We start from the raw sequence: 13,949 nt of genomic DNA, 5'->3' as shown, positions 1-13,949 counted from the left end.
CCCTTTGCCCATGGCAAACCAACTGAGATGACCCAAATTCATTTCAACCCAGAGAAGGCTTTCATTCAGAGTACTGAGTACCGTTTCAAGGTTTACCTCCGCACTAGAACCAGGGTTGCGGGGAGGGGGTTTGGGGCAGAGACTGGACAGGCGTCAGGAAAGGCCTTCATTATGCAGAATGATCCTATGTTCCTTCCTGTGATCAATACTGTCAATGGTCTATCTATGTCAGACAGTGGAGGTGGAAACCTTTGATTTGTTCAAGAATTGATTCGATAAAAGTGGTGCAGGGAATGCAAGCTTTTTTTTTATTGTCTCAAGCTGGCACAAAGGCCTCTCTCATCTATTTTGTGATCTGTGAAGTCAACTTCCAGGGATTAGAAACCCATTTGTCTTCCCTTATTCCCCTCTATTTCCTTCTTTCTTGCTCTATTTCACACCATTTACAACTTCTTCTACTCCACACCATCCATGGATTCTTCCAGTTGTACGAAAGTGACTGCAGACTGAGTCACAGTGCACATTACAATTGGTTTTAAAACCTACAAAAACACAGGTCAGGCGTGCTGGGATTTTAAAAAATAATTTACAGGATGTGGGCATCGCTGATAAGGCCAGCATTTATTGCCCATCTTGAACTGCATTTGAGAAGCTGGTGGTGAGCTGCCTTCTTGAATACTACAGAGTAGCTTGCAAGGTCATTGCAGAGGGCAATTAAGAGTCATATTGCTGTGGGGCTGGGATATTGGCTAAGGACATTAGTGAACCAGATGGATTTTTACAACAATTTGGTGGTTTTGTCGTCACCATTATTGAGACGAGCTTTTTATTCCACATTTTAATTAATTTTGAATTCCCCAGTTGCTGTGGTGGGATTTGAACTCATGTGTTGGATCATTAGTCCAAGCCTCTGGATTACTAGCTTAGTAACATAACCATTATGCTCCTGTACTCGATTGCACCGTGCAATGCAGCAGCACTGAGCTGTACAGACCAGCAACGCTCTAAATCAACCTAAACTGAGGTTGCTGGATTTAGCCAAGGCAACAGTGGAGCTCTACAATTGGCTTCTGTAACTTGGAGCGTTAGCAATTATAACAGTGTCCCTGCCCCAGATCAGTCACCCACCACCCTACCATCCCACCCCACTCTCCCCAATTCACCAGTGAAAATTGCCTGGAGACAGAAACAAGCTTAATAGTAACAGTCCACAACTACAGATAAATAACGCGAGGACATGGTCGAGGCTCACATGGCAACAAACAAGCATTCAGGTGGTGTAGCCTCAGTTGCCTGGCCTGTGGAGCTGTACCCCAAAACGTCAATTAGAAATAGAAAAATATTGGCTTTCAGATGGGGCATTAAGCAGAGGTGTAAAGATCCCATGGTACCATTTTGATGAAAAGCCTCAATGTCCTGGGACAACATTTATCAACCAATATCAATTAGTAGATATTATCTAGTCAATACCACATTGCTGTTTGTGGGAGCTTGTTATGCACAAATTGGCTGCCACGTACCTCACAACAGTTCTAAAGTACATCATTGGCTATGAAGAACTTTATGATGTCCTGCAGTCATGACAAGGCGCTATAGAAATGTAAGCTCTTTCCTGTTTGATTGGGTTATATACACAGGATTGGACCCAGACAGATTTTTCAAAATATGGGAGATATGGCACTTCTCACTTCTTGTAGCTACTCTGGAGACTTCTTCCGTTTTAAAAGTTTGGCTTCAGGTTCCAGTTTACACCAAGAGTAGTTTCTCTTTTCCATCTCTCAATTTTCTCTTCTCCTGATAGGGCTAATTCCTTACTGAGGTAACAGCTGTACTGACACATTACCTTCCGGTATCCTGCCCAAGGGGCCATTCTTCTGCTGTAACTCTAGATGCTGAGCCAGGGTGCTATTCCCCTGTGGAAGGCATTACAGACAAGCCTGATCTTGCCCCTGACATCCAACTGTATGCACTTCCAGATAAGTTCAGTGCACAGCATTAGGAGCAGGAACCCTAAGCAAATATCCTACCTTATCCTCAGGGCCATTGAAGCCAATTGGTTCAGTGTAGCCTGGCTCAGGTTGGCTAACTCAACACAACCCAGGGACTATACCAGGACCTTCCCAAAGGGTACGGTTTAGCTACTCACTGGATAAACTTGATTTTCTGAGCTAATGATTAGGTCTAAGGCAGTGGTTCTCAAACGTTTTTGTCCACAGACCATTTAGGTGGGGCAAAAGACCCCACGGACCACCTACCGGTCCTACCCCACCTGCTTTCGCTTGCCGCCCCAAAAAAACTCATCAGAATCAATGGGAAGAATGGTGTCTCATCAAAAGCAGCACCAATGAGGTGATGTCTGGTTCCAAGCTGAATAGCTTCAGTCTCTGGCAAGCTTCACGTTCAATCGGTTCCTCTTTGGTTTCAGCCCCACAAGTGTCGAAAATCTGATTTCACAGTTATGTTGTAACAGGAACATAAACCTTGCTTATAAAACTACACTGTTGTTGCCTGTGCTCATGATGACTCGTGCCCTGCACGTGGGAGCCAGTCTGGTTGTGTGACATTATGCGAGTGGTGAGGATGGTGGTTCTGGCCTGTTCTCTCGTATGGCCTCAGCCATGGCACTGCACGTCAGCGACTTACATTTTGGGCCAGGCGGCAGACCATCTGGAAGGTGTTTGTGGGACCCTCTTTGAGAACCACTGGTTCAAAGCAACATTTTCAGAGCATGTTTTTGGTTTCTTGGAAGGGTACTGAAAAACAAAAACGGGGCAATCACTTGGCTGGGAGCGTACTACAGGCCTCCAAACAGTCAGGGAGAGATAAAGGAGCAGATATGTAGGCAAATCTCTGAGAGGTGTAAAAATAATAGGGTAATAATAGTAGGGGATTTCAACTTCCCCAATATCAACTGGGATAGTTATAGTGCAAAAGGCTTAAAGGGGGCGGAATTCTTAAAATGCTAACAGGAGAGCTTTTTGAGCCGAGATCCTAGGGAATGAAGCCAGACAAGTGGTAGAAATGTCAGTGGGGGTGCATTTCGGGGATAGTGACCATAACTCAGTAGGATTTAAGGCAGTTATGGAAAAGGGCAAAGAGGGACCGGAAATAAAGGCACTGAATTGGGAGAAGGCCGATTTCAATATGATAAAACAGGATCTAGCCAAAGTCGACTAGGAGCAGCTACTTGTAGGCAAGTCTACATCAGACTAGTGGGAGTCATTCAAAAAGGAAATAGTGAGAATTCAGGGCCAACATGTTCCCGTAAAGGTGAAGGGTAGGACCAACAGGCCCAGGGAACCCTGGATGTCAAGGGATATAGAGGATTGGATAAGGAAAAAAAAAAGAGGCTTATGGCAGATTCAAAGCGCTGAAAACAGCAGAGGCCCTAGAGGAGTATAGAAAGTGTAGGGGGGTACTTAAAAAAGCAAAGAGGGGACATGAAAAACCACTGGTGGGCAAGATAAAGGAAAATCCCAAGGCGTTTTATAAGTATATTAAGGGCAAGAGGATAACCAGAGAAAGAGTAGGGCCCATTAGGGACCAAAGTGGCAATCTGTGTGTGGAGCCGGAGGACGTAGGTGAGGTTTAAATGATTACTTTTCATGTGTGTTCATTATGGAGAAGGACGATGTAGGTGTAGAGATCAGGGAGGGGGACTGTGATATACTTGAACAAATTAGCATTGAAAAGGAGCAAGTACTGGCTGTTTTAGCGGGCTTAAAAGTGGATAAATCCCCAGGCCCAGATGAGATGTATCCCAGGCTGCAATGTGAGGCAAGGGAGGAGATAGCAGGGGCTCTGACACAAATTTTCAAATCCTCTCTGGCCACAGGAGAGGTACCAGAGGACTGGAGGACAGTGAATGTGGTACCATTATTCAAGAAGGGTAGCACGGATAAATCAGGTAATTACAGGCCAGTGAGTCCAAAATCAGTGGTAGGGAAACTATTGGAAAAAATTCTGAGGGACAGAATTAATCTCAACTTGGAGAGGCAGGGATTAATCAGGGATAGTCAGCATGGCTGTCAGGGTGAGATCCTGTCTAAAAAAACTTGATTGAATTTTTCGAGGTGGTGATGAGATGTGTAGATGAGGGTAAGGCAGTTGATGTAGTCTACGTGGACTTCAGTAAGGCTTTTGATAAGGTCCCGCATGGGAGATTGGTTAAGAAGGTAACAGCCCAAGGGATCCAGGGCAATTTGGCAAATTGGATCCAAAATTAGCTTAGTGGTAGGAGGCAGAGGGTGAAGGTCGAGGGTTGTTTTTGAGAGTGGAAGCCTGTGACCTGTGGTGTACTGCAGGGATTAGTGCTGGGACCCTTGCTGTTTGCAGTGTACATTAATGATTTAGACGTGAATATGGGAGGTATGATCAGTAAGTACGCAGATGACATGAAAATTGGTGGTGTCGCAAATAGTGAGGAAAAAAGCCTTAGATTACAGAACGATATAGTTGGGCTGGTAAGATGGGCGGAGCAGTGGCAAATGGAATTTAATCCTGAGAAGTGAAGTGATGCATTTTGGGAGGACTAACAATCAGAGGGACCTTGGTGTACTTGTCCACAGATCACTGAAGACATCAGCACAGGTAGATAAGATAGTTAGGAAGGCATATGGGATACTTACCTTTAGCAGGGAGGTTATGATGGAGCTGTATAAAACGCTTGTTAGGCCAGCTGGAGTACTGTTTACAGATCTGATCACTGCACTATAGGATGTGAATGCACTGGAGAGGGTGCAGAGGAGGTTCACCAGGATGTTGCCTGGGCTGGAGCATTTCAGCAATGAAGAGAGACTGGATAGGCTAGGGTTGTTTTCCTTAGAGCAGAGAAGGCTGAGGTGGGACCTGATTGAGGTATACAAAATTATGAGGGGCATTGACAGGATAGATAGGAAGAAACTTTTTCCCTTAGCGGAGCGATCAATAACCAGGGGGCATGGATTTAAGGTAAGGGGCAGGAGGTTTAGAGGAATTTGAGGAAAAACTTTTTGTCCCAGAGGGTGGTTGGAATCTGGAACACACTACCTGAAGGGGTGGTAGAAGCAGGAACCCTCACAACATTTAAGAAGTATTTAGATGAGCACTTGAAATGCCATAACATACAAGGATACGTGCCAAGTGCTGGAAAGTGGATTAGGATAGGTGTTTGATGGCTGGCACAGACACAATGGGCCGAAGGGCCTGTTTCTGTGTTGTATGACTCTACATCAGGAGGGATTTCTTTTACTCCCCACCCAACTGCATTAATATATCCACATACTCTAAATATTCTATTCCAGTTCTTACAACAGATTTCCTCCCTTTCAGGTTAACATCTCGAACTTCTTACAAGGGAGGGGGCCCTGTTACTTTTTTTAAAAATCCATTCTTGGTGTGTGGGCATCACTGGCAAGGCCTGCATTTATCTCCCATTCCAGGATGGTGGTGGTATGCCTTCTTGAACTACTGCCATCCAATTCTTGTTGTCCTTTTCTGCCTGTTAGGTCATTTCAGAGGGCAGGTAATAGTCAACCATGTTGGCATGGGACTGGAGTCAGATATAACCCAGCCGAGTAGGGACAGCAGGTTACTTTCTATGAATGACATTGGTAAACCCGTTGTCAGTAAAAATAATCATTGTTTTAATATGTTCCTTTGTTGTAAACTAAATTCAAATTCTCCAAATGCCATGATGGAATTTGAACTTACATTCTCCAGGTCTCTGGATTGCCAGTTACATAACCACTACACAACTATCCTGTTCACCATTCAGCTGATCCTGTGGGAAGTGCACATGGATGTCTGGCAAGGACAGAATCAAGTTCAATTCTGATGCCCACGCACCACCACCAGCGCTCCCAACCCACCACTGAAAAACCTAATAGCATTCAAACCACTTGGGCAATGCACCAATGGGTCCCAGCGGAACCACACCCAAGAAGTTAAGATCCACAGTTTTGCAGAGTCCCGAACTGACTCCCACCTGGGAAGGTGAAAAAGCAATGCCGCTGAGAACTTGGCAGGCCAATGTGCTCCCCAGCAAGAGATAAGCCATGAACACACTGCTGGGTCTGCATTGGAAACAAAAGGGATAGCTGCTTCTGTCAGGCCGTACTGGAGAAATTGTGCCGGCAAAACCCTTCTTGGAAGTCCACACACAACTACGGAGCCCAAGTATACCAGCGTACTTCCCCCTCCCAAGAGACCACCAACCAGTAGACATTTCTGCCCTCCCTCATCCTGTCACCCTCTGCAGTATATAACAATATCTTCAGTTCACTTTCTTACTAAGTCCCATTTGAGTGCCTCGAAGCTGCTTGTCCAAGTCCTGATGTTTCTGCCTCTCCCCGTGTATAGTTCAGGGACAAAGAGGTGCAGCAAGAAGAACAAGGAGGAGAAGAAAGAAAAGGAAAAGTAGAAAGCTGGTAGGTGAGAGAAACAGAAATAGAGCAAAATAAAGGTTAATTCAGTACGCAAGACTTTTCATGATTTTTTTTGGACATTTTTTGCAAAGATTCGCAGGATGAAATCATAGTGACAAAGCACAGGTCTCCCAAGCAGACTAAAGGAAACCCATCTCCAAACATGGAGCAGACAACTAGCAAACTGCAGATACAGCAGGACAATCTGACAAAGAATAGGAGCTACAAAAGTGAAACACTGCAGGTGCTAGAAATCTGAAATAAAAACAGAAAATGCTGGAAATACTCAGAAGGCCTGGCAGCATCTGTGGAGAGAGAAAATCAGAGTTAACGTTTTAGTTCTGCAAACTTTCATCAGAACTAGAGTAGGAACTGACCCTTGCTTCCTTACAATTGGGTTATGACAGGAGGTGGGGAGTTTCCTAGCACAGCGAGAGGTGAGCTAGTTGGATTGATAGGCCTTCTTGATGCTGCATTCCTGAGATTTGTGAATAGAGTATTTTTGACCCATCCTGGAGGCTGCGAAGGGCGTTCTGCATATGCTGTTACGAGATTACTTGTATTACTTTTAAAAAATGTTATGGACATTGATTCATCTGGAATCTTGAAGAAGCTGAACTTTGTATCTTTTTTTCAAAAAAAGGTCACCAGAAGGTTTGACCTGAGAGTAAAGTGTTACTGGAAGACATCTGTTTTCAAAGAATCCATCAGGAGTTGTTTTGGCTTGAGATGTTTGCAGAAGAGTGACAAGCCAAGACTTACAGATGCCACAGTACTTGCTTCTGGAAAAGTTTTAGTTTCATTTTGAACTGTTAAAAAAGCCAGTTGGTGTTTGGCCTGAAACAGAAGTTGGCCTTTTGATGTGCTAGGAGACTACCAGCCATTTCTCTCGTGACAGGAATCCATATCAAGGGTGTTCCAATTTCCTCCTGTAGTTGAAGAAAGCCTGCACGACTAAAGAACTTGCATGTCAAATGTGTGGAACTAAAACCTTTGTTGCTGCATTTCTGCTTTAAGACCTAACTGAAGCCTTCTATAGCTGCATCTCTTGGAAAGCCTACCTAAACTGAAAGAACTGTTTTAGGAAGATCCCATTGTCAGCCGTTAATGCTTTTTGGACACTTCACCGAAACAAAGGACATATTTACATACCTTCTTTTCAGCCTAAGTGTTTTTTTTATTCCTTCTATTTCTTTATAACAGCAGTAAACAAAAATCCATTTTTATTTTTTCCCGGTTAACCAGTTGTGTATGTAGGTGTGGGGGCATGACAGCTAGGATAAATATGGGGGTTTAATATTTCAATTTGTGTGAATGTTTCACTTTATTATTGGTTAAGACCATTTATAATAAATTAATAATTTTGTTGTTTATTGAAGAAACCTGGTTGGTGTGCTTTATTATGGGGGAAAAAAAAATAGAGTATCTGATTGACTGTTTTGGTTATTGTGAAAATTTAAATATAAAGTTGTGACCTTTGGAGAAGTGGGACTGAATTAATAGTGCACTCCTCCCGCCTAAGTTGAACAATGCTGAGGGAGTGAAAAGCTTGAAAGCTGTGGCATTGCCTTTATTTTCCCTTTGAATCTGTCCGGGTTACTCAACACTACCCCAATCACTGCAAAAGACAAGTGCTGTTCTGTGATACCAAATGCACAGAAAGTGCCTTTTCTTTTCTGTTTGCTAATCTCACCTTCAGGTGTCCACATCAAAGTCCAAGGGCTCCCCCGCAAAAAAAATGGGACAGTTGGACATCATTTTTAAAATTATGACTAAACTCTCATATCCAAATCCCCCCATGACCTTACGCCTCTCTATTTCTAACATTTTCCAACCCTAAACCTCCATAACCTCCAAGATCTCAGCATCCTCCAATTCTGGCCTCCCACGCAGCCCCAATGTTCATCATCCACCATTGGTGGTCGTGCCTTCCGCCTAGGCCCTAAACTCTGGAATTTTCTCCCTAAATCTCTGTCTCTCTTTCTTTGTCATCCACAGTTCAGTCATTAACACTCTCTTCTGAGTCAGAAGGCTGTGGGTTCAAGTCCCACTCCAGGGCTTGAATACAAAAATCCAAAGCTAACACTCCCAGTGCAGTACTGTGGGAATGAGACGTTAAACCGAGGCCCCATCTGTCCTTTCAGGTGGACGTAAACGATTCGATGGCACTACTGTGAAGAGCAGGGGAAGTTACCCCACGTGTCTTGGTTTTCGTAATGTTTATTGAGGGATTATATTATAGCAATGTAGAGGGGCATCTGTTGTTCACGGCATTTCTCCTGTATCTGACGAAGGGAGAACAGCATGTCAACGGTCGATCTCTCTGCACGAAAGCCACACTGTGCCTCAGGGTAGACGCGCTCGGCCAGCTTCTGGAGCCTGTTCAGAGCGACTCGAGCAAAGACTTTCCCCACTATGCTGAGCAGGGAGATTCCACGGTAGTTGTTGCAGTCACCGCGGTCACCTTTGTTTTTATAGAGGGTGATGATATTGGCATCGCGCATGTCCTGTGGTACTGCTCCCTCGTCCCAGTACAGGCATAGCAGTTCATGTAGTGCTGAGAGTATAGCAGGCTTGGCACTCTTGATTATTTCAGAGGTAATGCTGTCCTTCCCAAGGGCTTTTCTGCTGGCTAGAGAATCAATGGCATCACTGAGTTCCGATTTGGTTGGCTGTATGTCCAGCTCATCCATGACTGGTAGAGGCTGGGCTGCATTGAGGGCAGTCTCAGTGACAGCATTCTCCCTGGAGTACAGTTCTAGGTAGTGCTCAACCCAGCGGTCCATTCGTTTGTGTTGGTCAGTGATTATGTCCCCTGATTTAGATTTGAGGGGGGCGATCTTCTTGATGGTTGGCCCAAGAGCTCTCTTCATGCCATCATACATTCCTCTGATGTTTCCGGTGTCTGAAGCCAGCTGAATATGACTGCATAGGTGTTGCCAGTAGTCGTTTGCGCAGCGCCTAGCTGTTCTTTGTGCAGTGCTTCTAGCTGCTTTAAGTGCTGCGGATGTTAAATCGCTGGGGGCTTTCTTGTAGTTCAACAGTGCAATGTGCTTAGCGGCTATGACAGGTTCCAGCTCTTCATTATGAGATTGAAACCAGTCTGCATTTCTCTTCGCACTTCTCTACATTGCTTTCATTGATCTCACCAAAGCCTTTGACCTCGTCAGTAGACGTGGTCTTTTCAGACTACTAGAAAAGATTGGATGCCCACCAAAGCTACTAAGTATCATCACCTCATTCCATGACAATATGAAAGGCACAATTCAACATGGTGGCTCCTCATCAGAGCCCTTTCCTATACAGAGTGGTGTGAAACAGGGCTGCGTTCTCGCACCCAGACTTTCTGGGATTTTCTTCTCCCTGCTGCTTTCACATGCGTTCAAATCCTCTGAAGAAGGAATTTTCCTCCACACAAGATCAGGAGGCAGGTTGTTCAACCTTGCCCGTCTGAGAGCGAAGACCAAAGTACGGAAAGTCCTCATCAGGGAACTCCTCTTTGCTGACGATGCTGCTTTCACATCTCACACTGAAGAGTGCCTGCAGAGTCTCATCGACAGGTTTGCGGCTGCCTGCAATGAATTTGGCCTAACCATCAGCCTCAAGAAAACGAACATTATGGGGCACGACGTCAGAAATGCTCCATCCATCAATATTGGCGACCACGCTCTGGAAGTGGTTCAAGAGTTCACCTACCTAGGCTCAACTATCACCAGTAACCTGTCTCTAGATGCAGAAATCAACAAGCGCGTGGGTAAGGCTTCCACTGCTATGTCCAGACTGGCCAAGAGAGTGTGGGAAAATGGCGCACTGACACGGAACACAAAAGTCCGAGTGTATCAGGCCTGTGTCCTCAGTACCTTGCTCTATGGCAGCGAGGCCTGGACAACGTATGCCAGCCAAGAGCGACGTCCCAATTCATTCCATCTTCGCTGCCTCCGGAGAATACTTGGCATCAGGTGGCAGGACCGTATCTCCAACACAGAAGTCCTCGAAGCAGCCAACATCCCCAGCTTGTACACACTACTGAGTCAGCGGCGCTTGAGATGGCTTGGCCATGTGAGCCGCATGGAAGATGGCAGGATCCCCAAAGACACGTTGTACAGCGAGCTCGCCACTGGTATCAGACCCACCGGCCGTCCATGTCTCCGCTATAAAGACGTCTGCAAACGCGACATGAAATCCTGTGACATTGATCACAAGTCGTGGGAGTCAGTTGCCAGCGTTCGCCAGAGCTGGCGGGCAGCCATAAAGACAGGGCTGAAACGTGGCGAGTCGAAGAGACTTAGTAGTTGGCAGGAAAAAAGACAGAGGCGCAAGGGGAGAGCCAACTGTACAACAGCCCCGACAAACAAATTTCTCTGCAGCACCTGTGGAAGAGCCGGTCACTCTAGAATTGGCCTTTATAGCCACTCCAGGCGCTGCTTCACAAACCACTGACCACCTCCAGGCGCGTATCCATTGTCTCTCGAGATAAGGAGGCCCAAAAGAAAGAATATTATAGCATAGTGGTTGCCATGTCTCCTGCATGACAGCTGTTCTTCAAAAGCACTTCATCAGTTATGAAGCACTTTGGGACATCCTGTGGTCATGAAAGGCACTATATAAATGCAAGTCTTTTCTTTCTTTCCTCAATTAAGTTGCTCCTTAAAACCTACCTCTGGCAAATTTTTGGTTATCTGTCATAACATCTCATGTGGTGCAGTGTAAACACCCTGGGACATTTTACTGTAGTAATATTGCTATGTGGGTCAATATTGAGTGCGCACAGATTTTAAGTGATTTACAAAAGAACCAAATGCAACAAGAGGAAAAGCTTTCTCACGCATTAAGTGGATAGGATTTGGAATGCACTGCCTGTTAGCATGGCAGAAACAGATTTGATAGTAGCTGTCACAAGGTAATTGTATAAATATTTGAAGGAGAAAATACTGCAGAGATATGGGGAAAGAGCCAGGGAGTGGGAATAACAGGATTGCTCTTTGAAAGAAAAACAAGAAATGCTGGAGATACTCAGCAGGTACGGCAGCATCTGTGGAGAGAGAAGCAGAGTTAACGTTTCATGTCAGTGACCTTCATCAGAACTGCTCTTTGAGTCTGTGCCAACTCTTTCAACGGGCTGAATGGTCTCCCTCTGCTTTTTTCTATGATTCTATATAAATGCAAGTTGTTTACATTATGTAGCCACAACCACATTAAACCGAATTCAGCAGCTCATTCCTACCAAAGACTAGACAATGCTGCTGTAAATCTAGCAGTAACACTCATTTGTTACAGACAAAATTAAGAAAGACTGCAGATGTTGCAGACACATAGCGGATTAGTCAGCACTTCCAGAGAGAACAGAGTTAATGTTGCACACGTAGACTATTCTCCCCACAGGTGCTCACTTACTAGTTTCACAAGATACTTACAGATGGGGAAGACCATTCAGCCCATCTTAATTCATCCATCCAGAAGAGGCCTACATTCCTCCCATTACTGGATCTAGTTGCTTCTTAAATCATTCCACAAGTTTTCACCTCCATCACTTTGCCCAGAAGTGTCTATTAATATCAGAAATTAGTGCTTCACAGAGCAATCATAAAGTTATCTATTAACAGTATGGATCCACATTCCTTTGACCTACACCTGTGGTTTACTTGACATTTTATACTATCTGGAAACAATTAATTCAGACTTACTAGAACAGTACCAGGGATGAGGGACTTCCATTATGTGGAGAAACTAGAAAAACAGTTGTTCTCCTGAGAGCAGAGAAGGTTAAAAAGGAGCTGGCGTAGACGCAATGGGACAAAAGGCCCATTCTGTGCTGCATCACTTTATGAAACAACTTTATATTAGACTGTGGGGTTAGGACAAGGGGACTTTAAGGTAAAGAAACAAAGACTTGCATTTATATAGCACCTTTCACAAATTCAGAATGTCCCAAAGTGCTTTACAGCCAATAAAGTACTTTTGCAGTAGAGTGACTGGTGTAACCCTGGAAACAAAGCAGCCAATATTCACACAGCAGACCCTGACAAACAGCAATGAGATAACAACCAAATAATGTTTTTTGCGATGTTGATTGAGGGATAAATAACGACCAAGACACTCTTCTTTCATCTGAAAGACAGCTTTGACAGCACAGCACTCCCTCAGTACTACACTGGATTGGGACATGAATCCATAACCTTCTGATTCAGAGGGGAGCCACAGCTGTCGTCCAAAAATACCAACCAGTATTCCCACAGTAAACTCAGCTGGCCCACTATCACCACATGATCCTGGATTGTAAACCAGGTACAGGGCTGCATGAAGGGAAAGAAAATGTCAACAAGGCCCAGATGACTGTCAAGGGCCAAGCCTGGAATAGAGTGAACAGGTTGCTCAAGGCTTCCCTGTAGGAAAAGGCCTTTAAATTGAAGGCACTCGTCCTAGCCCAGCAAACACGCAAATAGGGTGGCCAATAATCCCTCATTTTATTCCAAGCGCCTACCTTCGGAACCGCTTCCACAAGGTACTTTCCACTCATCAAACGCCGGAAATAAGGAGCCTGACACCGGCTCCATCCTGTGGAGGCCGCGCTCATTCCGAACTCGGTCGCCGCGTCCCCTGAATATGACGTCACGCACCAACGGAGGCGCATTATGGGAATTGTAGTCTTTAAAGGGGCGGGTCTTCATTGGAACAAATGGCAAGCCATGGAATCAGGGACTACAATCTGTAGGAAAAACCTGAAGTGCTGGAAATACTCTGAGAGCTGTTTCTTATTTAATCTTTCCTGCCCTCTTCCCCACCACTTGCTTAAAACCTAATACTTTTCTAACTTTTGCCAGTTCTGATGAAAGGTCACAGACCTGAAATGTTAACTCTGCTTTTCTCTCCACAATCTCTGCGTGACCTACTGAGTATTTCCAGCACTTTCTGTTTTTATTTCAGATTTCCGACATCTGCAGTATTTTGCTTTTATTTTACTACAATCAGTAGCACTGCTAGTCTTCAATTTTTGTACTCCTCGAGCAATATGCTGCTAATGTATTGTAATAATATACTCGCAGAGCAGAGACTCGCATAGAGCCATAGAGTTATACAGCACAGAAACAGGCCCTTCGGTCCACTGTGTCTGCGCCGGCCATCAAGCCTATCTATTCTAATCCCATTTTCAAGCATTTGCGGCCAAATTATGATCTTTATTGCAACAGTACTTTTTAAAATACAGGATTTTTAGTTATTTAGGTGCCAGCTGTGACTCACTGGATAACAGTCTGGTCTTTGAGTCATAAGGTTCTGGGCTTAGGGCCCACTCCAGGGATTGGGCATAGATCAAGGCTGACACTCCAGTACAGTATTGAGGGACTGCTGCACTGTTGGAGGGCCGCCTTTTGCGTAAGACGTTAAACCAATGTCTTATTTGCTCGGGTGGTTGTAAAAGATCCCATGGCACTATTTTGAGGAAGAGTTGGGGAGTAAGCTTCGGTGTTCTGACCAGTATTAATTCCTCGATTAACATCATGAAAACAGATTATCTGGTCGCTATCACATTGTTTTTCTTTATTCTTT

General features: G+C 44.8%; 1 protein-coding gene across 1 annotated transcript in view; it reads right to left on the bottom strand.

Annotated features, from left to right (window-relative positions):
• The window catches only part of nrde2 (NRDE-2, necessary for RNA interference, domain containing), a 94,613-nt gene extending 81,623 nt beyond the window's left edge, over positions 1–12,990 (bottom strand). Inside the window, exon 1 of the mRNA XM_068038569.1 lies at positions 12,886–12,990. Coding sequence (XP_067894670.1) covers positions 12,886–12,958 — 73 coding nt within the window. The 5' untranslated portion in view covers positions 12,959–12,990. The remainder of the gene's footprint in view (positions 1–12,885) is intronic.
• Positions 12,991–13,949: the final 959 nt, after the last annotated feature.

The sequence above is a fragment of the Heterodontus francisci genome, chromosome 9, assembly GCF_036365525.1.
Source record: "Heterodontus francisci isolate sHetFra1 chromosome 9, sHetFra1.hap1, whole genome shotgun sequence".
Lineage (NCBI taxonomy): Eukaryota > Metazoa > Chordata > Chondrichthyes > Heterodontiformes > Heterodontidae > Heterodontus > Heterodontus francisci.
This window is presented reverse-complemented; position numbering and strand designations above follow the sequence as displayed.